This window comes from Triturus cristatus, chromosome 11 (assembly GCF_964204655.1).
Source record: "Triturus cristatus chromosome 11, aTriCri1.1, whole genome shotgun sequence".
Taxonomy (NCBI): domain Eukaryota; kingdom Metazoa; phylum Chordata; class Amphibia; order Caudata; family Salamandridae; genus Triturus; species Triturus cristatus.
In genome coordinates, this window is record NC_140594.1 from 171,956,334 (window position 1) to 171,981,509 (window position 25,176).

The 25,176-nt window shown below is 44.6% G+C and overlaps 1 protein-coding gene across 2 annotated transcripts in view; it reads left to right on the forward strand.

Moving 5' to 3' along the window:
• Nucleotides 1-25,176, forward strand: part of ATP2A2 (ATPase sarcoplasmic/endoplasmic reticulum Ca2+ transporting 2) — a 246,589-nt gene that overhangs the window by 118,832 nt on the left and 102,581 nt on the right. For both annotated transcript variants that reach the window (XM_085634329.1, XM_085634330.1), the window contains exon 9: nt 23,806-23,894. In XM_085634329.1, coding sequence (XP_085490455.1) covers nt 23,806-23,894 — 89 coding nt within the window. The remainder of the gene's footprint in view (nt 1-23,805; nt 23,895-25,176) is intronic.

The window sequence follows — 25,176 nt, forward strand, 5'->3', positions numbered from 1 at the left end:
ACAGACTAACCCGATTTTCATCAACTAGATATGGTGGAAATGTGCGGCCTTGTTCTAAAGTACGCCTTTGTGAGGTAGCGACTTTAACCTAGTATAGTTTGCGTGCAGAGACTCGCACTCATAACGCTGCTGCAACAGGTCTCCGATATAAAATTCATGCACAAACTGGTCGACCACAGGCGACTCAGATTCCGAGACTCTAGAGAGGACACACATCTCAACTGTCCATGATTTTTGGGCTAAAATATATTACTGCATTGGCTTGTGAGATGTATGTGCCCGGACGAAGCATATTGTACATTTTCTGCATATATATTCAGATCATTCACCTGTAAAACTGATTAATGGAACACTGGAGTCTAAACACAGTGCATTCACTTGGCGCCACTGCCCCTTTGCGCTAATTGACGAAGAAATACTGTTTTTTTTTTTGTTGTGGTTTTTTTGTTTTCAAATTGGTTTTATTGAAAGGACAAATCAAAAAAACAATCCAGCAATCACGAAGGAGAAAGTGAAAGAAGGGGAGAGGAGCAGAAAGAGGAAGGAGATGGGCGCAGCATGAACAATTCCAAAGAAGTCAGCAAATGAAAACACAAAAGATAAAGCCATGGTGCATTACAAAGCTGTCATTTATAAAGGACAGTACTCTGGGAGAGAAAAGGGATCTAAACTGTTAGGAGGAGCTAGATGGGAACGAGTCCCATTAGGGGGGTGGGGCTGTGTGAAGTGTAGACCAGGTGTGCGGGATACCCCTCAACAAAGAATCGAGCCCCTGTAGAGGAAACATTCATAGTGAGGGAGGACCCAAACAAAGTCATGGTAACGCACAAGAACAGTACCCTGCAGGTGAGTTTAGGCAGCTTCTCTATTGGCCCCCAGAGTCTACCCACGTCAGAGGGAGACACGTTGTCCTCGAAGAGGTGCAAAGCTCGAAGCCTCAGGGGCTGAAGATGGGCTTGATCGAGCTTGCAAAAATAATCTCAGTGGTTGCCAAAGATTCGTAAATTTGGTGTCGCGGAATTGTAGTCGCGCTGTGGGTAACTCCATTGCCATGGTATGCCATAAGCAGGTGAACCAGACATTCACCGAAGGTGTGTCAGCCTTCTTCCAATATAATGCTACTATTTGTTTAGCTGCGCCAAGCATGTGTAAAATTAAGTGCCAGTTCCTGTGTCATGGCGAGGAGGTTTGTGGGTTTGAGGCCTAAGATTAGTGTGGCCGGTGTTTTGGGAAGTGGGTAGCCAATCACCTCTTTGATGTGACTGAGGACCTCTTTCCAGTAAGCGGTAAAAAGTGGACAATGCTACCAAATGTGGAGAAAATCTCCAGCAGCACTCGTACAGCGCCAGCAGTCAGGGGAGGAGTTGGGGACCATTTTGCTCAACTTATGGGGAGTGTGATACCATTGTGTCATGACTTTGTATGCGGTTTCCCTCTGAGAGATACTGCAAAAAATAAAACCGGATGTTGTGCCATAGTTGCTCCCATTGGCTGTGATACCAACAGAGGTGCCAGACTGCCATCGTGACTGATATGTAGGAGAAGGAAGACTGGAGGCATGTTGAAGGACTTGATATGTGTGGGATATCGGACCCCTGGAATCTTCAAATGAGCGCACCAGCCATTCGAAGGGGGTGAAAGGATGACACCTGTACTCAGTGCCGAAGTTGGAAGATACTGTAATCGAGCCCCCTGGGAGAACTGGAAATCCTGTTTGAGGGAGATGCCTTTAAATCCTTTGACCAATGCAAAGGTCTTGAGTGTCTGACACCCCCAACCCCCCCCACACCCCCTCGGACCAGGCCTGGAAAGAGTGTGGATGCCGGGCATGTGGAAAATGTGAGTTGCGAGCAATGGGAGTGTGAGGTGACGGGAAGGAGGTGAGACCCCCTGGATAACACCAGCTTGTCCCAGATGTCCAGTACAGTTTTTGTAGGAATGGCCATATAGGCGCTGCACGGCTGAGCCTCCCTTGAGAGCCAAGCGAGATCCCATATAGGTCTGCAGGCCACCGCCCTATCCATAAGGAACCAAACCTTTTTGCTCTTGTGACCCATTCTGAAATGAAACGGAGATGGGAAGCCCAATAATACTCCAAGTTGGGGCAAGTCAACCCCCACCCCACTGTCCTGAGGCAGCATAAGTATTTTATTGGAAAAGCGTGGTCTTTGCAATCTCCAGATAAAGTCAGTAAGCTCGCCCTGAAGGTTCTGGATCTGGTGTGGCGGAAAAGGTGTGGGCGAAGTTTGGAATAAATATATTTTCGGTAGTACCGACATTTTCATGGTGTTCAGACTGCCCAGCCAGGAAATAGGCAGATTTCCATGTCTGTAGATCCTCCACTACTGCCCTTTTACATTCTTGCCAATTAGCTTGTGACCACGTGTTAAGGTTAGAAGTCCAGTTGAGGCTTAAGTACCAGATGGAATGTGAGGCCCATTGATATGGTACAAGAGGCTGGAGCTTGGGAATCTCAGGTACCGGAATTGTAATATTCAAGGCCCACGATTTTGCGTGGTTGATTTTAAGGCCAGAGGCAAGTTCAAAAGACTAGCAACACATGAAGGGCAGGTAAAGAGGAGCGTGGCCGAGACCACGTAAGAAGATCGTCCGCAAACAAAGCGATTTTGTGGTCGACCCCTCCGAGAACAATCCCAGTGATGTCAGGAGACTGGCGGATCAGGATGGCAAGAGGTTCAACGACAAGTGCAAACAGGGGATAAAGGGCACCCTTTCTGGGTGCCCCTGTAAACATGAATAGGACCCGTAAGTTGGCCATTGACCCGGACCTGTGCTTGAGGTGAGAGGTAAGGCGCCATGATCCTAGCAATCATTTGGGGCCCCAGTCCTATCTTATGTAAAACGGCCTGCAGCAAGGCACAGCCCAACCGGTCAAATGCTTTTTCAGCATTGACTGACAACAGGCATGCAGGTATGTTCCAGTGATGAGCCTTCCTGACTAAATGAGCAATGCGCCGTACATTATCCGTGCCCTTCCGGTGATGAATGAAGCCAACCTGATCAGGCTCAATAAGCCTGGGTAAATGCGGATCAAGACGTTTGGCCTGAATTTCCGTGTTTAAAAGCGCAATGGGGCGAAAAGAGGAGCACAATGTGGGGTCCTTTCCTGGTTTAGGAAGAAGTGCAATCTCTGCCAATACCCTAGAGGTGGAGGGTCCTCCGGTATCCGAAAAAGTTAAAGGTGAAGCAAATATTCTTGTATCTGCGGGAGAAAAGGGTGGTAGAAAGAGACCGGGAGACCATCCAGGCCCGGAGACTTACCGAGAGGGAGGTCTTTTAGTGCACTAGTAAGTTCGTCTGACATAAGCGGAGCTTCAAGAAGTTGCGCATGATACCCATCAATCTGAGTCCAGCTGCACTCCTCCAGTACTGCCTCGATCCGATCCGAATTAGGCGGTTCCTGCGCATAAATAAAGAGAAGTGTAATAATGATGGAAGGCTTTTAGCTTGGCGGTTTCAGTGGTAGCCCACGTGCCATCATCCAATTTAATTTTTGCAATGTGAGCCTTTGTTGCCCGCTTCCAGAGGCGACGCGCTAGGACCGTTCCTACTTTGTCCCCCCGCCCCCCCCCCTCCCCTGCATAGTATTGTTGCTGTAATGCTAAAAGAGCGTTTTCTGCCTTATTGGTCCTACGAGCCACGAAGCATGGCGAGACGCCGCTTAGTAAGGGCAAGAGGGTGTTCCTGGTCTAGTTTTTCCAGCACTTTGATGTCCTGGGACAGGTTGTCCTCAAATAAGCGAGCCTCCCGAGCTATCGCTATAGAAGTTATGTGACCCCAAATCGTGGCTTTAAAGGCATCCCAAACCACAGGGAAAAGAGTTTCAGGTATGTCATTGGATGAAAAGTAGGACAGGATAGCATCACGAATCTCTGCTACGTCCACAGGGTCCCGTAGAATATGGGGGGAGGGGGGTAGTCTCCGGCGAGGAGGGTGGCGCGTTTGAAGTGTGCGGTCGTGTAGCAGAAGCTCCACATGAGCATGTCCGAAATGGAAATATCGGACATAGAAGCCGAGAGGACGTCGCGTACCAAGGAGTGGGAAACTAATAGTCCATGCAGGAATAGGAGCAATGGACATGGGAATAATGAGTGATCTCGAGTAGTTGGGGAGTGATGGCGCCCTATATCCAGCAGTTGTATTTCAGTAAGCTGTTTCTTCAGGGAAACTGACATGGCCCCCGCCCCATGAAACGTACCAGCACTACGATCCAATCCCACATCACACACCAAATTGAAGTAACCCCCCAAAATGAGCTGATGGTTATCTGCTCCCACAGGAGTTTCCTAATGAAGGGATCCTGTGCTTGATTGGGAGTGTAGATCTTGCAAAGAGTGAGTGCCTGTACCCCAACTCGGACCTCCACCTTTAGAAATCTACCATCATTGCCACGGATCACTCTAGCAGCCCCCTGTTGGATACCCGCCCTGCAGAGAATAGCCACCCCAGTCGTTTTAGTAGGAGCAGATGCCCAGTATTGAAAGGGATATTTGGGATGGGCCATATGGAAAGTATCCGCCTTTACCAAATGAGTTGCCTGTAAGAAGATAATGTCTGGGTTCTGTTGCAATAAATAGCGCCAAACTTGGTGACTCTTGTTAGGGGAATTAAGACCCTTGACATTAAGAGAAGAGTTTCAAACAGGGTACAGAGGTCATGGTAAATGCTGATAACAGACGGCCGCCATCAAATGCGAGAGCAAAATGCAATGCAGAGCCCCCCCCCCCCCGGCCACCCTAACAGACCTTGGAAAACACACAGCCAGAATGCATTTCAATACCCCGCATGATACGAGAGTCACTGCGCCAATGAACAGCCAACAAGACCTATTCCCGCCAGGAGCCGGGTAGGCTCAGTGGCACAAGCCATCTCAGAGAGGTCACTCTCTTAGGAATGGGGGGGGGGGGGGGGGGGGGAGAGGCGAGTCTCAGAAAATCAGCGCAGCTGTCAGGCGCGCACACCGGTGCCGCTGCCACGCTATGGTCAGGACGAGGAGGGAGTAAACGGAGAGCAGTAGAGTCCACCCCCGTCACCGCGGGGAACCGCTGGTGACCAGAACAATGGCCCTCTAAAATGTGGCAGGTCGATCAGTCCTCTTTTGGCTGGGAGTGGGTGGGAGATCGCCCTCCGTCCAGAGAGCGACGATGGTGAACGTCCGGTTTGGCCTGACAGGAGGACCGCCCCCCACGCTGAGACAGCCGCCGTGTTCTCAGTGCTCTAGCCCATTGTGGCTTCACAGGTTCTCGATCCAGAGGAGGTCATCGTGAAGGGCTAGGCAGAGGAGAGGAGATCTGGAAGCTTGTCGATGACAGGTTTGAATTCCCTGCAGCGACAAAGCGTGGTAGGAGCAAGGTCCTGGAAGTGCTGGATGGGGGAACCCTTGTATGTTAAATCAGATTTGAAAAGTGCTGCCTTTAAGATGGCCTCCTTCTCCGTAAAGAAATGGAACCTGGCCAAAATGCCGGGAACCAGGCCAGACCGACTGGAGGGCCCAGCCACACGGTGAGCCCGATCAAGCGCAGGTGGGGAGGCATCATCATCTCCTGATTTCATGGAGTAACTCCGCAACAAAAGTTACAATGTCAGAGCCATCTGCCCCGTCGGAACTCCCCTCAGATGTATGTTATTGCGGCGGCTCCTGTTTTCCAAGTCCTCCTACTTAATTTGGAGCTAAATGTGGTGTTCCTCCAGGAGGGCCAACCATTGCCAAAGTTGCTCCTGGTCTTCCGTGCGGACATCAACCGTTTTCTCGTCATCCATACGTCCTCCGATTTCTGATTTCTCTCCTGCGTTCCTTGATGCAGGTTTGAACCTCGGTTCGAAGAGATCGAATTTCGGACTTGAGCTCTTGCAAAAAAATTGGCCATTAAGGATTGGGTAAGGAGATCGGAGGAGCCCTCCTTTGAAGACTCCATAGCCACAAGAGGGTGTAGAACCAGGTTTGTTCCACAGGGCTATCACAGGATTGTCGTTTGGGGGTGCAGCGATGTCCTTCCCAGCCTTGGAGTGTGGCATGGCCCCTCAAGCACCAACATGCCAGAGGGGGAGCCAGGGCAGGTGAAGGAGGCTGGAGGCTGAGCACCACCCCCAGTATGAAGTTAAGGCCACCGCAGCGTAGAGGGGTAGGGTAATCGGCAGCGGAGGGAAGAGAAGCAACAGCCTGTTCCCTCAGCGTTCAAGGCCCCTCTCAGCTACCCCGTTTCGGGCTGTACTGAAGGCCAGAGGTTGCAGGCGGAATGGAGGGTAGAGCCTCGTAGAGTTACAGCAGATGCAGTAAGTCCCCCAGCGATCACATATGGTGCCCCCTCAGAAACGGAGACCAGACGCACACGCCAGGGAGGAGAGGATGCCACAACAAGGCGGATGTAGGGAGCCCTCGCCGTATCAGGCTTGTACTGCAGTTCTCCAGGGGGTACCGGGGCATCCCATCAGCAGGGACCAGGAAAGTAGAATTGGGAGAGCCCACAGGGATCGACTCCCAGCCAGAAGGCGAGGGCCCAACAGTCCCAGGGGCGCAGGCGTACCCGCCCCTCCCCCCCCGCAAGTCCCAAATGCCCTACAGACCACTCCCAAGGGGGGAAAAAAGGAAGAGTGACTGACAAGCAGTTTCTTGACCCAGCCAGTAGATGGCAGAATAATATACAGCATGTGAATCCCGAATATTCTTCAATCTGCAAAACTACTCCTATTTGTAAGTAACCTAAGCTTTATGTTCCTTTTCTTGTGGAATCCTTGTCGCCTTACAGGGAGGTGCAGCACTGCTCACAATATTGAGATGACCACCATGTATCGGCCACCACCTACATTCTCTCCCCCCCTCACCCTCCCAAATATTCATTACATAACCCTGATCATCATTGTAAGAAAACACAACAAATTAGTAGTTCTAGGTTTGATTCATACCCTCTAATCCTCTAACTTGAAGACAGTTTTAACTATCTTGAATTTATTTTCCTTTTTAGGTCTCGCCTAAGCAGAGCTTACGTGGTCTCCTCGAGACATGCTGTATTCAGTATATGTGAATACAGCTCCGCCTACTTTCCGCCCATCTTTTTAATTGGCTTCTGTTCCTGTCCTTTGTAAATGGTAGCTTTTCATTGGGTATTAGGCTTTGTAGTCCCTCCTTAGTAACTCCCTGTCTCTTTTTGTAACCTCCCATGAGGACGGACACCCCCTATTACATGTGGTGTTACGCCCTAGGTTTTAATTACAACCTCAAGGCACTATTTTCTTAAAGGCCTTCAGACCGGGCACTCACTTGATCCTAAACAAGGTTAGCAGTGATTACTTTACTCTGTAGCACATCTCACATTTATTTTAGACCTTCTATACACTTCTCTTGGTCCGCTCCACATAGAGTACAACCTAATCGGAATTAATATAATTCTTTTATCACATTTCAAAGCTACTAACTGTATATGGTGAATGTACTGTGGTACTGTCTTGCATGCAATGCATTATGGATAGGGTGGATTTACCATATCTTCAAAGTTTATCATGCTCACTAGGGACCTCTAGGAGCAGCTTGCGGTACTGCACCTACCACATCTCACATTTATATTAGACCTTCTATAAATTTCCCTCAATCAGCTCCATAGTAAAACCTAATCCTTAATTGAATTGTTTTGTCACATTCAAACCTATTAATTGTATATGTGGACATAGCTATTTGAATGTACTCGTGGTACTGTCTTCCATGCAATGCATTATGGATAGGGTGGATTTACCATATCTTCAGTTTATGATGCTCACTAGGGACATCTAGGAGCAGCTTGCAGTACTGCACCTATTCATCTCTCATTTACATTGAATTTCTGAATGTCATTGCTGCTAAATACTTGCTGCTATTTCATTTTGTTAGATGGTTATAACAATTTTAAAGGCCCGATTTTAAATCTGATGTGTTGAATTTTATTATAATTGTATTTACGGTGAAGCGGTGCCCTTAGCTCGTCAGTTTATTCTCGGCACTTTTAATCATCTCCAATATTGGGGGACTGCTCGTGTTTGCTGGGCCGCCATCTTGGGGAGAATCAGTCAGCGGTCTAGTCTTTTGATCCTGACTCTATATTTCGACACAAGGCGCGGGCGCGCCTAAGGCAAGCCCGTCTGCGCGCGACCCGCGCTTAGCGCCACCACCCCTGCTCGAACAACTGTAGGTAAGCCTCCTTTACTAAAATACTCTAGAGAGGTTACTGTTGCTGAATAGTTGCGAAAGAAAACCCTGGATGTGTATGTCTCTTTTGTCACAGAGCCTGCATTAAATGTGGGATCCTGCCATTATTGTAAAACGACTCTGCCAGAGTTAGGACAATCAAACCACCTAAGTGAAAAATCAGATAGGACATCAAAAAGCAAGGAGACCGAAGCGGTGCTAAAATGCCTATTGCTGAATTCACGCTCCCTGGTGAAGCAGTGTCGAGTGTGCAGCACTAATGGAGGAAGGGAACATTAAACTAGCATTTATCACAGAAACTTGGACAGATGAGGTGTCTGGTCCAGATTTGGTCAAGGGGACTCCCCGGCTTCTTTTGCCCTACTGTTAACAGACCCTTCAGGAAAGAAGGGACTGGCAGTAATTTACCATAGCTCATTTAAAGCGGTTTTTGAAACAGTCTTCAATACTACAAACTAAGCACTGTCCTTTTCTCTGTCTCTCCCACCATCATACGTTCAAGGGAATCCTTGTATATAGACCACCAGGTTCTAGGAGCCCTTTTGTTTCCGTGGTGGGCAACCTATTGGAGAAGGGCTTGAGTACCGACTCCTATACTATTCTGGGAGATTTTAACTTTCATATGGAGGCAGACTCTGATCCAGATACGCGAACCTTTTAGATTTGATGAGCAGCGCTGAGTTAAGACAACAAGTGGGCCCACTCATATGGCAGGGCAGACGTTGGATGGGATTTTTTCAAATCACCCATATCTGTCACTGGCTTGTTGCCCCTAGTGTGGTCGGATCATTCAGCGCTCTTATTTGAGCTGGCAGTCCAAGACCATCAGAGATCGGATCACCCCCCTAAGAAACACAAGGAAATTAGAGCTCGGAATAAAGTGAGAGGGAAAGATCTAACGGAGCTTTTGCTGTCAACATGTGGTCATTTGCCTCTAGATGTGGATGAAGCTTCTTCCGCATATACGGCCTGGGTAGAGGAGACCTGTTACACATTCGCCCCCAAGAAAGTACTCATTCCTAAAGGGGCACAACCCACAGCCTCGTGGTATTCTCAGGAACTTGAGGCACAAAAACTGAAATGTCAACAGTTGGAACGGTCCTGGAGGAAGGAGTACCGACCAGCCGAGAGAATAACATACAAAGAAGGCCTGTTTATAAACAGTTACTGTTTAAGTCTAAGCGAGAGTTCTTTGTTGGACAAATTAATTTAGCCCTTAATTTAGCCCTTAATTTAGCCCTTAATTCACCAAAGGAGCTTTTCAAAGTAGTTACTAGGTTGGCCCATCCACAACCAGCAATTATTCAAACGAGCCAGGAACTATGCAAAGACATCGCATAGTTCTTCCTGGCAAAGGTGGAAACTATCTTTTGCACCTTTAAGGGTCAAATTGGCAGTAGGACAGGAGTCCTAACACAGGGCCACACAATGGGGCCAGACTCGCTACCCACTATGGATAAATTCGCACCAATATCCCCCACAGAAACACTCGAGCTTTTGTCAGCCAGATCAGGCGCAACATATGACCCCTGCCCAGTGGCGGTGGAAAAATTGGCTTCAGAACCTATTGCCATGGCACTCACTCCCTTATTCCATGCTATGTTTGCTGAAGGGCACTTCCCTAAAGTGTGGAAAATAGCATCAGTTATGCCACTTTTGAAAAAGCCGAGTTTCCAAACAGCTTTTGCCCCATTTCACGCCTCCCACTTCCCTCTAAAATGATTGAGAAACATATGAATATTCAACTGAGCACTTATCTATGCGAGGCCAAGGTTCTGGACCCCACTCAATTTGGGTTCAGGGAAGGGCACAGTACGGAAACTGCCCTTAAATCCACGGAGGAGATCAGGATCGCGCTGGATCAGGGAGGAAAGGCCGCAATTATCATGCTTGGCCTCTCCACAGCCTTCGATACGGTCCAAAATGGAGTACTGATGGACCGTTTAACTTGTGGAGTGCTGGATAAAGCATGGATTCTCCTCAAATCCTTCCCCTCGAACAGACTTCCCCAACCTGACTAGTCTCAAGAATTATCCCCATGAATGATCCTCTACCTCCACTGGTTGCTCCAGCCACATCCCCCGGTAATCCGCCCATCTTTTCCATATTTTATAATCCTTGCGTGGGCATCCCCTGGCCACAAATATTGGCTGTTCCAGACCCATACAGAAATCTAGGCCGTTTTTCCATGCGGTCACCGATGGAGCTCGAGGTGCTCTGGCGATGTCCCGCTTTGCTAGTGTAAGGCCAAGTCACAAAAGATGTCGCTTATAAACCCCCAATGCCCTCCATGATATGCAGCAGTGCCACTCGTGGCGTTCGTGGGATCTCCCAACCCAGAACCTCCGACAGACCGGTAAACACCCCCCCTCTAAAACCGGTCTAGGGAGGGGCAATGCCAAGTAGTGTGTAGAAATGTTCCTTCCGTCCGGCCACATCTGCGGCAATCATGCCCGCTCGATACAGTCTGGCCTGGGTGAAGTAGACCCTATGCAGATATTTGAGTTGTATCAGGCGCATCACTATAGCTGCTTCTCTAGGAGCCGCCAGGGCTTCCCACCAGTCCTCATCCAATGCACCCACGGCTGTCTCCCAATCTCCCCGCAGCTTCTGAAGCTTTGTAGAACAATGGATGACTAGGGCCTGATAGATCTTTGATCTTCTTGGTCCCCAAGTCCCCCATGAAAAGTCTCGCTTCCAAAGGACTGGGGATGTCTGACCCTCCAGGCTAGGGGACAGTGCATGTCGAAACTGGAGATATCTATAAAACTGATTGGGGCATAGAAAATTCTCTTTAAGTCCTGAAATGACTTAAGCGTTGTGCCACGCATAACGTCTCCCAATGTCGAAATGCCAAGATCATCCCATCCGCGGAAGCCTCGTAGAGCCAAAGCCCTACGCTTTTTAATATTTGTGTCCTCTGGCCCTCCTGATTGAGTCATTCGGCTTTTGTCTTACCTCATACGCCAACAATACTCAAATTGTGGTGTCCCTTCGATTAGGGCAGGAGAAGGCAACTGGAGAGAGGCTCCAGAATTATATGGAAGCAGTATGAAGCTGGATGACCCAAAACTGTTAAAAGCTAAATTCTAGCAAAACAGAGGTCATCCTGTTCGGGAATGATGCTAATTTCTGGACCCACAGTTGGTGGCCAAATTTGATGGGGACTCTACCGATACCCTCCAGGTAAGTGAAAAACCTGGGAGTGGTAATAGATGACCGCCTTGACATGGGCTGTCAAGTCAATGTGGTAGTCTCAGCCGCAACATATATTCTCAGGACAACAAGGAAAATTTTGCCTCTTCTGCCGGAAGACAGCCAGCTCACAGTGGTCACAGCATTGATTATGTCGAGACTAGACTATTGCAATAGTCTATACTTGAATATGCAGGAGCGCTTTATGCAAAAGCTACAGATGTTACCAAATGCGGCAGCCAGATTGCTTACTGGAACCCTGAAATTTGCACCGTGTTCTAGTGCAATCAAAAAACTTCATTGGCTGCCCGTTAGAAAACGGGTACACTTTAAAACCCTCTGTTTAGTTTTCAGAGCTCTTCAAGGTACAGGACCAGCTCACAGCAATTCGAGGGGTATGTGCCCAAAAGACCCCTACGCTCCTCAGGAGCGAAATTAGTAATAGTACCACCTTTAAAAAAAAAAAAAAAAAAAAGTTGGATGGGGAGGCAGAAGTTTTGCCGTTGGCGCAGCAAAGGCTTGGAATGGGCTCCCTTCCATCTAAAACTCTTAATGATTTATTGGCCTTTAGGAAGGCGTTGACAACATGGTTGTTCTGAACGACATTCTGGCAGCAATCTGTGAAAGTTGGGAGGACTGCAGCAAGCACCAGGACACCTTAGGGTAACCGTTGCGCTGTATAGGTGTTCCTAACATAACATCGCATTAGACCTTCTATAAAATTCCCTTAATCAGCTCCACATAGAGTGCCATCTAATCCGGGAATTAATATAATAATTGTTTAGTAACGTTTCAAAGCTATTAATTGTATATATGAACATAGCTATTTGAATGTACTCGTGGTACTGTCTTGCATGCAATTCATTAGGGGAGGACCATATGTGACCAAATGTTTGCTGCTCACTAGGGACCTCTAGGCGCAGCTTGCAGTACTGCACCTGCACATCTATGTTAGACCTTCTATAAATTTCCCTTCAGCTCCACATAGAGTACAACCTAATCGGAATTAATATAATTCATCACATTTCAAAGCTACTAACTGTATATGGTGAATGTACTGTGGTACTGTCTTGCATGCAATGCATTAAAGATATCTTGAAAGTTTATCATGATCACTAGGGTCCTCTAGGAGCAGCTTGCGGTACTGCATCTACCACATCTCACATTTATATTAGACCTTATATAAATCTCTCTTCATCAGCTCCACGTAGAGTATAACCTAATCTGGAATTAATATAATAATTGTTTAGTCACATTTCAAAGCTATTAATTGTATTTATGGACATAGATATGTGAATGTACTCGTGGTACTGTCTTGCCTTCAATGTATTATGGAAGTACCATATGTGACCAAGTTTGTGAGGCTTACTAGGGACCTCTAGGAGCAGACTGAGGTACTGGCTGTGCTGGTGCCTTGCTTTCTAGGGACCTCTAGGAGCAGCTTGCGGTACTGGCTGTGCTGGTGCCTTGCTCACTAGGGACCTCTAGGAGCAACTTGCGGTACTGCACTTACCACATCTAACATTTATATTGGACCTTCTATAAATTTCCCTTCATCAGGAATTAATATTCTTTTGTCACAATTCAAAGCGACTAATTGTATACATGGACAAAGCTATTTGAAAGTACTCTTAGTACTGTCTTTCATGCAATGCATTATGGGTAGGGTGGATTTACCATATCTTCAAAGTTTATGATGCTCACTAGGGACCTCTAGGAGCAGCTTGCGGTGCTGTACCTAGACAAGCAGTGCTGGTGCCTTGCTCACTACGGAGCTCTAGGAACAGCTTGCGGCTCTGTACCTAGACCAGCAGTGCTGGTGCCTTGCTCACTAGGGAGCTCTAGGAGCAGCTTGCGGTACTGCACTGAGACTTACAGTGCTGGTTCCTGGCTCACAATGCAATCATTTGCAATGCACTAGGTCTCGCATTACTGAAAGTATGAGCTATTGGCGTTGCGTTATTTGCAACACCAATACCTCAAACTATCAGTAATGCAAGACCTATTCCAGTGCAAATGTTTGTCGCATACTTGCCTTCGCAAAATGTTGTTTTTCAAGGAATGCTTGTGTGGTGCTCAGCAGCTTCCTACTGCCGAATTCCTAGGAGCCCTGAATGCTTATTCTTGGGTGATTTGTACATGTAATTGTGTAAAAACTAGCCAATTACAAAGAGTTTAAAACTGGGTATAGAGTAGTAGAAGGCCCTTAATTATGATGAACCTAGGAGAAACCAGACTCGCTCTCAAATCTCCCTGGTGGATGGAATCCAAGATGGACGGGCCATGAACATGGGTGATGTCATTCGGTTTGACACTTGTACTAAAGTACTGACAAAAGCAACAAATTGTGCCTGTTGCAAAGAAAACCACTAAAGACTACTTTGTAAAAACGATGAATGGATAACATACCAAATTAAATGTGCATGTCTATAAAACAGGATATTAAACAGGCCCTGATGCATTTCAATAAAACAGACCGGGCAATAGAAAGAATATTAGACTAATGCTCATGGGCTGGTCCAAAATGTGAGTGGCAAGCCAGTAGCTGAATAATGCGGAGCAAAATAAGTCCATGGCTGGAGGAATGTTTACCAATCCCCCAGAGTATGTATAAAATCTAAGTTTTGCTATGAATGAGGTCATTGTACATCAAACCAAAAATGATGTACACAGCAGGTCTTGTGAGCCAAGGATACTTGAAGATATCGAGCTCGTCCAAAATCTCTACACTAGTTGCCCCTTGACAGTCTGCCAGGAAAAGTCCCACCTCGATCAAACATAGGAATGCATCTAACCTCCAAGCTCCTTGCCTGCAGGCGCCTTCCTAACTTCCTTCTCAAACTCTGAACTGCACATGAATCCTCAAATTGCATAATACATGTATTTGATCGTTGGACATTTCTGGAAACTGCTTTCCAACAAGCCCCTCTTTGCTCGCATTATATATGGTCTGAGCCCAATTAAAAATGGGTCTTAATCCTTTTATGTAAGTGATTAAGAATGCATCCATATTTGCATTTGTCACAAAAAGCTTATGTTCAGTTTATGCAGCACCAGCGTTCACCTTTTGTCTTTTTCTGTGTAGATCAACTCTGAGAATACACCTACAGATGGTGGCTATAAATAATTTTTGGCTTGGTTTGTCTTCAGTCACTATTTTGTGTCTCTTTGCATTGGTCATTTCCTTTTCAAAAGCTCTGGCTTCAACAGAAGTAAGATTTTACATTTAGTTGAATTGGCATCCAAATCAACTCTTTGAAAGCCAACGCAAGGCAAACTGATGCGTCTTCCATTGATAACATTAGAATTATAAATTGTGGTACAAGTATCCTAATAAATTGGCGGAACTGTGGCCATATAAATCTACTACTAGCCTGGCTCAGGGTGTGGCAGTTATGTAGTGTTTCAATAATGGGGTCTGCCGAGTTATTAGAGGCCAAATTGGTGTCAATGCTGGTTTGATTTGTGAGAGGACGTATCTGATTAAATGAAGAGCGTTTCAGGGAGATGTTAAAGCTTTCAAACATTCACTAACCCCTCACTAATTTGTCAATGCATTTACGTTTTCTAGTCAGTCTTGTATATTAATAATCAGATGGTTCTCTACAACATGCTCCCCTTTGTGTATCATGACAACCTCAACAGCATAAAACTATGTAAAGGTAACGCATTTATGGGTAGCTCACAAGCATATGTCCCTGTTTAACTGAATTGGTGACAAAGATCTTGCTAGTGAAATCTCAACCAGTTCATTCTAAGCACCATTCAAGCATGACAAACATTATGCTTCCCAACTAGCACGTCAGCACTGCACTTTGCCCTGCACTGAATATTAGAAAACTAACGCATGCACCAAGCACTGCCAAAAGGGAGGGTTTTAGTGTTGACTGTTTTTTTAGGTTTCGCCTGAGCCAGCGCATGCGCTGATCGGAAAGACACTTAGTATACAGGTTTCAAAAGTGCTACCAGACCTTGCTGGCCTAACTCTTGCAGCCGCCAATCACTGCTGCACGCGCCCAACTCGCGTGCTTACCACACAGCGCTTTCCGTCCTCGCGTTCACTTTCGCTTGGATCGAGATTAGTTTCGCTTTCACGGCTGTTCGGCGGTTACTTTTAAAATTGAACATTGAAAATGAATATGCGCTGCAAAAATTGTTGTAACTGCATTTCAATGTTATGGATGCGTTGCACTGGTAACATAGAACCCTCTACAAGATAGCCACTATCGCTGAGCGATTCTTCCTCCCAGCACTCCTCACTGGTACATTTGTTCAGCGTGGCAGTTTGCCCATAATTAATCCCGGAGTATGACTTGTATCTATCATTGGTGGTTTGAAGCCTTGTGCTTTGCAAGCATGCGATTCCTGTTGTGTTATTAGATTAGAGTTCTCTGAGCAGTGCGTTGTCGCATTACAGCTCCTACTGCCTTGAGCCGGAGGGTTCTCTGTTCCATCAGGTTTCCCACAGGCGCAAGTTCTTCATCTCTTGCCCTATTAGCGTGAGCTTCCCTTCTCCAAGCGCCAGTCCTGCATGGCGTGGCTCTGTCTCTTACACTGTAGTAACTAGTTTGACGAATGCAAGTTTTGTAATCAGGACTTTGCACACAGAATGTTAAACTGTATCTCTGCCGTTGGCAGTACTTTCCCTATTACTGACAAGCGAAAGTGAGGCTTCTGAGAGATCCCGATGCCTCCGATCCTTTTGGAAATATGGGGTGCATTGACAAATGCTTCCAGCCCTTAGCACCTTGTGACGCTCAGCAGCTCTTGGTCTCCTGCAGCAGCTTCAGGTATTGTTCGTCATCCATGTTCTCAGATAGAAGAGGCCCGAGTGATCATGGTGCTCAGACGGACAGGAACTGCATTTATACGCCAGGCTCCATCTTTGGTTCTTTATGGATGCCTTGTTTTCAGTGGTGCTACTGTTATGATGCTGTGATGCCAGGGCGCGTGTTAAAGACGAGTGCAATAATTGCTTCAATGGCCGTTTGGTTCTAGGCGCTGATTTGCAGGTTAAAGCCATTCAGGCACTGCTCCACGGTTTGTGTGATTCGGCTCTCCCTAGCAGATCATGTTGACAATGGTTAATGCATTTCTCCCCCCAGCTCTTCAAAGGCATTTATCGGCAGCATGCCACAAGTTAAAAGTATGTGGGCCAGTGGTTCTACTTTGGGGGCAGATGTTTGACTGGCCTTGCTGGTAAAAACGGACGATTAGAAAACTCTGCTAAGATTAATATGCGGTGGGGAACGAGCTGCTGAAACCGAGCAGTGTCATTCAAACTTGTGTTGCGTAGCGTTTCGCTGGGTAAAGTTTAGTTTGAGCGAGGCATTATGAACTATGTCCGACATTGGTAGAGACCATTTTGTGCGCCGCTCCACACATCCATAAAGCATTTAGTTTTCATCACTCCTTCATACTGCAATGTTGCTATAAGGCACTTAAGCTACTAGGTGGCATCCTACACTATTTGCTGTACAAACATGAGCTATAGGTCAGTGACGCAGGCTTTCCCTGGACAAGGGTTCGCATCCTGACAATGCCATCAAAATACTGTAAGGTGAGCTGACCCAGCCGGCAGAGAGAATGCAGTTGTGCAACCCTGTGTATACCTTACGATACCTGAGGTAACCAGCATTGGCATAGCCAATAGGTCTAGCCTTTGGGACCTTATAAATGTTTAGCCATGCAACAGATGATGTTACACCAAGGATATTGTGCTGCATAACTAAATACTAAATAAGAAGGTCCCAAAAGCGAGACCTATTGGCTATGCCAATGCTTGTTTTTTCCCCTCATTATTCTTAAACATTTGCAATGCAATAGGTCATGCATTTCCACAAGTTTAAGCTATTGGTTTTGTAAATAACAATGCCTTTTATTTCTGTTTTGCTAATTAACACATAAATAAAAGACATTGTCATGTACAATGCAAATAGCTCAAACTCTTGTAAATGCGAGACCTATTCAAAGAAGCGGCCGCCATTGTCCCAGGCTGCTCGGAAAGCATGCATGGCACACGATGTTGCAGGAAAAGCAGGTCGTGCCTGCAGTAGGAGAAACTCGTTAAAGAAAATAGTGCTTACAGACTAAAAAAGACATACCGTGTAACAACTGAAGTAAAAGGGCCAGTCCTCATGGAGGGTTACAAATGAAGACAAGGCGGTACTAAGGAGGAACTAACAAGCCTATTCACGAATCTGAAGCCAGCACTTACGAAAGACAATTGCGCGAGCCAATGACAAATATGGGTGGAGAGTGGGCGGTGCTTCTATTCCATACTCCCATACAGCATGCCACAGAGCAGCATATGTGCTGCCCAGGCTCGACCTAAAAAGGGAGTAGCTTTGCCTTTAAACTGTCAACTTGAAAACGTGTTCATAACTTTTAATGGGATAGTTCTATGCCTGGCAGGAACACTCTAACTCCGATATCACATTCCGCCAACCAAGAGAGGTAAACTCTGCACTCAAAGCCTCCTTTTATACCCCTTGATGGCTGACAGCTCCTATAATATAGTGAACCCATTTTTGGCAAAGATGTTTGATCCTTACAGTGACTAGATTATGCAAAGAATTTGATGTCCACCTTCACAACAGTTGGACTACTTAAAAAGAAGTACAGGACTTTCCATAATTCATGCATGTTTGTGTACTGATTCTGGATCTCATTACTAGAATGCTGTGAGTCTCGGTTCGGTAAAGCATTCCATGATATATATAGTTGGGTGTGTGAATTTCTGTTTCAGAACATGAACTGGAAGTCCTAAGAGCTTTCGTTCTGTCTGAGGAGTCTTAATGATGTGACTGACAGATTAAAGATCTTTAACTATGAGAGTTTCACCAGTGCCATCAAGCCTTTCTGTACCTCTTTCAGTAGCTACATGTCTTTAAATCAACCAGTGTCTTTGCAGAGTTCCACAATACTGTACTACATGGGTTCATGGCCATTCCTGAATGGAGCCTATGATGGCAGATCTTGGTAGCTGGACCAATAAGATTTTCTCCTGCACCAATTTTTCAGTTCATCCAACTCCTCTTAAAATTGGATATCAATGTCCATGGTTATATGGGTGAACAAGTAATGTGCTCTTCAGAGGATATTGAACAGTATGCTCAGTGAGTGTTTCGAGTTTTACTAGTGTAGATGAGCCGGAACATGTTGTTCTCTTGGAGTTCGAGGCTCAACCTTGTTTGCTACTGTCCTCACCCCCAGAAGCTCAGCAATCTGATAACCATATATAAGATCCATCAATGGTAACTGAATTGGCACTCTAGAGTAATTGAAGAATATTAATGTCTTTGGGATCATGTGGCCATTTCTTTATCTGGAGCATCAAGCCAAAATGGATAGCCATCATGGGCTCCTCAGTGGGCTGCTAATAGACTGTTATTTGATACAATCCATAAATTAGTTCATAAGTTTCAGGTTGCTCCTATTATTGCAGCTCATATAGGTCTCTAAATTCCTCAAACATTATACAACACTGGTTACTGGAAGGTTAGTTTGGCTGCTAGAGAAGGGAGGATTTTACCTTTTGTAAACTTTTTACTGCACCCTACCGCTATGGTCGTGGTATGAACCAGCTAATGTACTAGATCAAGTCCTCCTACCACACAAACTAACAGTCTGAATACTTCAGAGCCACACAACGTTTGGTTTAATAGGAACACTGATTTACACCTGCATGTCTGATTATCCTCTATATACACATGGTTTTCAAAGCTTGATTGCCATACCTTGGTTTTAGTGCTTTCTACAAAGACTAGCCCTTCACAGCACCCTGATCATGTTTAAGACCACTGTATTAGGATGAATAGAAAATTCCCATCTACTACTCTGGCTGTACAATAGCCTACTACATCAATACAGGTTGTTGGGTGCTTTTTTTCTGGTTTGCAGGAATTGTGGTGCTAATTCTTAGTGCTTCGAAGATAGTTGTGTGATTAGAGCAGACAGATGGGATGGGGCTACAGCTACAAAGTGCGGAGCAGGTTTGAGGTAGTTGCTGTGCAAAACTGCATGGCTGGAGTGATGGGACTATCAAAATTGGTTGACGCAAGGCATTGTCATTAAATCTACATTCACTAATAGACATTTTAGTAAAGTGAATGTTGTATATCAGCTTACTTTACTTCCTATCTTCTAGAAATTTGGTCCAGAACAGGGTATTTGAAAAATTGAGTTAATCATTGGTGGTTTGGTTGGGTGTATGGGTGTGTGCGTTTTCTTTATAATCTCAACTTGAAATCCTTTATGCACCCCACTAAGCCAATCATTCCATGGGAAATCGGTAATTGCCATTACATTTCTTAGAAACAGACAAATGATGGAGGTCAGGATTTACTTGTGTAACTAGAAAGGGAATATAGGAGTATTTCCAGTTGTTGATTTTAAGGTCTTTCTCTTGCTCAGAACATGACAAATTGTATTCCTGCATCCCATAGTTCTTTCATGCAGTTTACAATGAATTAACAAGTGGTTTTGCTTGGAAATCCTAATACTTCAGTGCAGCTTTCAGTGGTTCAAGTTCATGTGACGCATTATCAGCGCTCCATTTTAAAGGCCAACGTAAATAAGTACATGATTTTCCATAATACATGCACATTGAAAGTGTACTGATTCTGGATCTCATAACTAGAATGTCCATATTGAATGCTTTCCTGGAAAGCGTGATTGACTAACTAAATTCTCCTAACAACCTCTTACAACAGTCATGGACCTATGACCTCTCCAATTGAATATTGTCAGATGCTCCATAGATCAAGAAATCAGAGAGGCAGATTAAGTCAAACAGTTGGGGAAGATTCCTACTCTTTCCGAAATGAAGTTGAAGTGATGCGCTGGGTCTGGTCTTAAAACAAAATCCATTAACTTTGCCCTAAACAGAAACATCGTCCTTAAATACCCAAGTCACAAAGTAGGCGGTTGGCTTTATCTCGCGCTCTCTTGACTTCAAAACCCCCATTGATGACCTTCTCTTATTACACCTAAATAGAAGTTGCTCCTTCTTAGTCATTACTCCTGGTACCAACTGTACCCCATTAAGTGGCATGCTAACTATGCTCAAATCATCAATGTCCTAAAGACCTTGAAGTAACTCACTTGGTTAATTTTGAGACGCATTATCTTTAAAATTTGCTCCTTCATTCTCAAGACAGTTGCTATCAACCTAATTAGAAATCAAGAAGTGCAAAAACTCTTATGATGGGATGCTCAAACCTAGGGAACAAAATTCTGCTTCAGATAAGGCTTGATCCTTCATTTTTCCACTTAAGGAGACAACTGTACACTCATATGAGCTGAATCTCTATCAATTTCAAATAAATTGAATGTAACATCAGAGGCCCTTCATGCCTCTGAACCCACTTAAAAAACCCTTGTACCTTTGCACAGAATCGTGAATCCCCAACTGATTACAGAAACCTTTGTAGTGACTGCAAGGAGGCCCCGAATTGTTTAACTTTGTTGCTAGCTTTTCAAGAGCGAAGTGACTGTTTGAGCAAAAAAGTAACACCAGACCCGTCACCTGCCATATTGGGTAGTTTGTAAAATTGGTTGGGGGGGGGGGCAAAACAGTGGCATCAAGGTGTTGCATCAGTGGTAGCTTGGATCCTTTTATCTAGTCAATCTGAATTCTGTGCTGATTAAGAGCCCTGAGTAAAATATATGGCAAAGCTGTGCATAATATAATGCCGACGGGTGGGGCAGTTGTTTTCCAACATAGGGACTCCTTTAGGGCTGGGTTTGGACAGCACAGTTGTCAATCAGACCTATAGCATACAGCAGTCAAGGTGGGCTTTGTTTCCACTCTTTTCAACCAATGGCTTCTTTGGACCAGCTGCTCATTCATTGTCTTGAGTCATTCGCATCTTGTCTCCGCCCAGTGGAGTTATTCTCACCCCATTCCATGCTATTGTATTCTACCTCATCAACTATTTTACAATTACTTGCCTCCATCTTGCTGCTCCTAGTTAATCGGTCACAACCCACCCTTTTGACTCGTGTCCAAGTTTTGCTTCCTCCCAAGCCTTCTTCAATCCTGTCATCTTTGTTTCTTCCTACCCATCTTCACCCGTCTCACACCTTGTATCTCTAACACACCCCTCCTTCTAGAGTCTGCTCCCTCCTACACCTCTTGCTTTCCCTGACTTCTCATCAGTGCTCTGAGTTTTTATTTGGTCTGGGTTGGCACACTATCTTACCACTCCATCTTTACATTTCAGAGACACAAAAGCTGATCTATATTGGAAGCTTAATTACTTTTATTGCAGTTCTTTTTTTGTTTCTATGTAAGAAGAGAGCTGGGATGGTATGGTAGCTTTCATTAGGCTTTGAACTATCCCTTGCCTTCAATATTTTATGTAGAATCAAAAACCTTTGACTTTAACGTGCCAAGACTGTGTATTCATGCATTGACACCTTAGACCCAGACTTGATGGCTTTGCTAATGCTTTTTTATCTTCTTTCCTCACTGCTTGATTTTTCTTAGTTAAAACTATACAAAGACATAAGATCTTAAACTGTTTTTTTTTATTTAGGTGCTAATTGTGTAATATGGGTGGCATATACTATGTCATCTTTCATTTTTTTTAGGCTATCTCAATGAGGAGAACCAGGGGATGGAGTGGGTTGACCCACTGCACTATACTGTTCACTGTGTGGCAAAATGTGAATGACAAGTTGATGAATGGATGAATATTGCTGATTGAAAGTTCCAATATGTATGCATTTTTATTAATTTTTGCAAACAGGATGCTAGATATAAAAATTAAGATACTGGTGGAAGAGAAGGAGAGGCACAGTGGCAATGAATGCCTTAAAGGGTCTTGTGATAATTATCAGCAACTTTGTTTCTGTATATTGTATAGGCCAAAACGTTACCAACATTTGATAATGGTTTGTGGTGCAATTTGTAAATTGTTTGGTTTTACTGGCTGGCAGTGTCTATAGCACATTTGCTTTATGGTGTACAGGGTGAGTTGTGTTTTCAATTTTCTTATAGCTTAGGATTTTTGGTATTCGCTTCAAATGTTTTACTGTTCTAGATATAAGTGGAAGTGGACGGTTGTTTTTTATCTTTTACTTGCTATCTGCCTCGTCCATGTTCTCCATCTATCCACTTGCCATGGTGGGAGTTGTCTCAATCTATCCACTTGCTTTGCTCGGAGTTATTAGCCTTGCGCTCCAGTACAACTATGCAGTCCTCTGCACCTCTACACTGGACTAATTCAGGTAATGATTTCTGAACTTTCTAGCATTATAAAACTGGATAATCCTAGCCAAGGCAATATGTTACCTTTTATTAAGGGGAGTAGTAGCTGACCTAGGTACTGGTAGTTATGAGGCTGCTACTGGCTCTAGAGCTTTCAGCCAACCAGCTATCTGCACTTTCATTGCATACAGTTGTGCATCACGGTCTTGGTAGCCACCTGCTCCAATATTGTATGTTGCATGCATTACCTTATGGACATTTTTAAAGTGACTTAGGATGGCAGTAGTGCCAGGAAAAGTGTTATGCCTCTTCATTAGTTAATTCCACTACTAACATAGCAATGGTTGCTCCTCCTTCACTCGTACAACCAGGATGTGATGGAGCATATATCCTCTCCTCAATTTGTCTTTACTGGCTGTTGACACTGATACCTACAGAGTATATGATTCTTTGTAGGTTTATATTGCAGAAGGACCATCCCTACTTAGAGTTATTATTCCTTGGATTATTTTCCTGAGTTCTTGTTCTGGACACCCAAAACTACTTGGGTGTTAGTCACCTCAATGCTAGGCTGATTTACAGTACACCTACTGCAGACCAAATCAACTTTATGTATATTGGGATTGTGGCATTCTCCGTCATAGGCTGCAGAAGTTTCAGAGTTGGCACAACCGGCAACAAAAGCCCTTATTTAAGTCTGTCGCAGCACCTCCAAACATGTACAACTTTGGCAGCACTTGTAAACCCTTATGTATTGTAAATAAAGTTCTATTGTATTGTACTTTTTTAAAGTAGATTTCCATTGCTTTGTGAAATGAAATGCACCTTTTTCTTAATTTCAGTGGCAGTGCCCTGGTATTTGGGTCCTGCACCACCACACTTTTAAATTGTTTGCATGAGGTCTGCCTCTGTCTGTTCTTGGAACAGTTTATTACCCCATGAGTTGAACTAAGAAGGAACATTTGAAGGATCCTCTTGACATCCATTTTGTCCACTCTTGTGAAGTTAAATACTGTGCTTCATGTGCACACTTCCATTGCATGCACACTTGCACCTTTTGTATGTATCGATTTACCCTATATCGTCTTCTTGACAAACAGCCCCCTTTGAACACTTGTCTACTGAAGATTTAATCCCAATTTAAAATGAAATCCCTGATCGTTGTCTCATTTTTCTATTTTTCTTTTTCCACTTGTAGGTGTTTGTTCTCGATAGAGTGGAAGGTGATTCATGTTTCCTGAATGAATTTACAGTTACTGGCTCTACATATGCTCCAATGGGAGAAGTGTAAGTGGTCTTATTTTTGTTGTGATGAATATTCATTTTCCACCGTAAGAGTTAATCTCTTCAAAATGTGAATATTATGGGGTAGAACGTTTTATATAAAAGATGAAAACCTTTTTTGCTACTATGTTTGTTTGTTATTGCTGCCTTTTATATTTTCCTTGATGGCTTGTGAAAACCACCAAGTAATGTGTTAAGTGAATGGTTCGTTAACTAAGGGGCAGATGAGAAGCGGACGGAAGTATTGATTTGAACTTGTGGCGCTCGACTCAGTACCTGAAGCTATTGCCTAGGTCTTCCTTATTCTACCTTTTGCATGCCTGTGGCGCTAAAAGTGAGTGATTATATTGGTCACTTTAATTTGAAAATAGTTTCCATTGCTTACCTATGATAGATTAACTTTGCTCTAGACCATTGGTGCTCTGTACCAAGTAAAGGCTCTTTAATTTCATTGTGGTCACATTACACAATCTAGCTATGTCATTGTAAAGTGTATGGGGGGGGGGGGGGTCTTTTTCTAGAGAAAAAAGTCGATAATAAGAAAATAAATGCTGCACATTATAGGTTGAGAGGGTATGCACTTAAGTCCGGAAACGTTGCGACCATGAGGAGAGATTTGCTCAAGAGGGGCAGTGAATGCAAGACCAGGATGTGTATTGAAAGAATTTGAATGGATGTTTTTCTCTAGTTATGGACTGTTGGGAATACATCATGAATTGTCACACGAAGCCCATCTGCCACAGGTTCAGTGTTTGAATAGATGCGTCAACAGTCCATGTTTCCTTCTCCAAGGAAGCCAGAAGAATATTAACAGACCATGATGAAGCCTGTAATGGATTTATTTAAAGAATTCATCACCTAAGTTGTAGTGTTGAATGCACTCTTCCGTTGTCTTCTGAACAACTTGTTGGAGATCTTCAGTTTAGATTTACATAGGAGTTTGCCTTTGGGCTTCGCCTGTTTTCAGAAAATTGGATCAAGGTCTAATTTCTTAATCGTTATTCATTTAATGATTGAAATCTCCAAATTTCAGTGCCTTGTAGCATCCACTTTATTTTGATGAGATTAAAGAAGCTCTTTGAGTCCGTGAACACTTATCAATCGCACTGGCCATTGTGAGCTATCTTTATTATAAATAATATGGCTATGTATAAAGGGGGTGAAATCCTATGTTAACCCAGTTGCGTAGGACATGCCATGGATTGTACAAAAAGGAAATGCTCTGAATTTAGCAACCACATTATTCTTGTCAAAAGGTCACGTTATGTCTTTCTGTGCCGTTCGT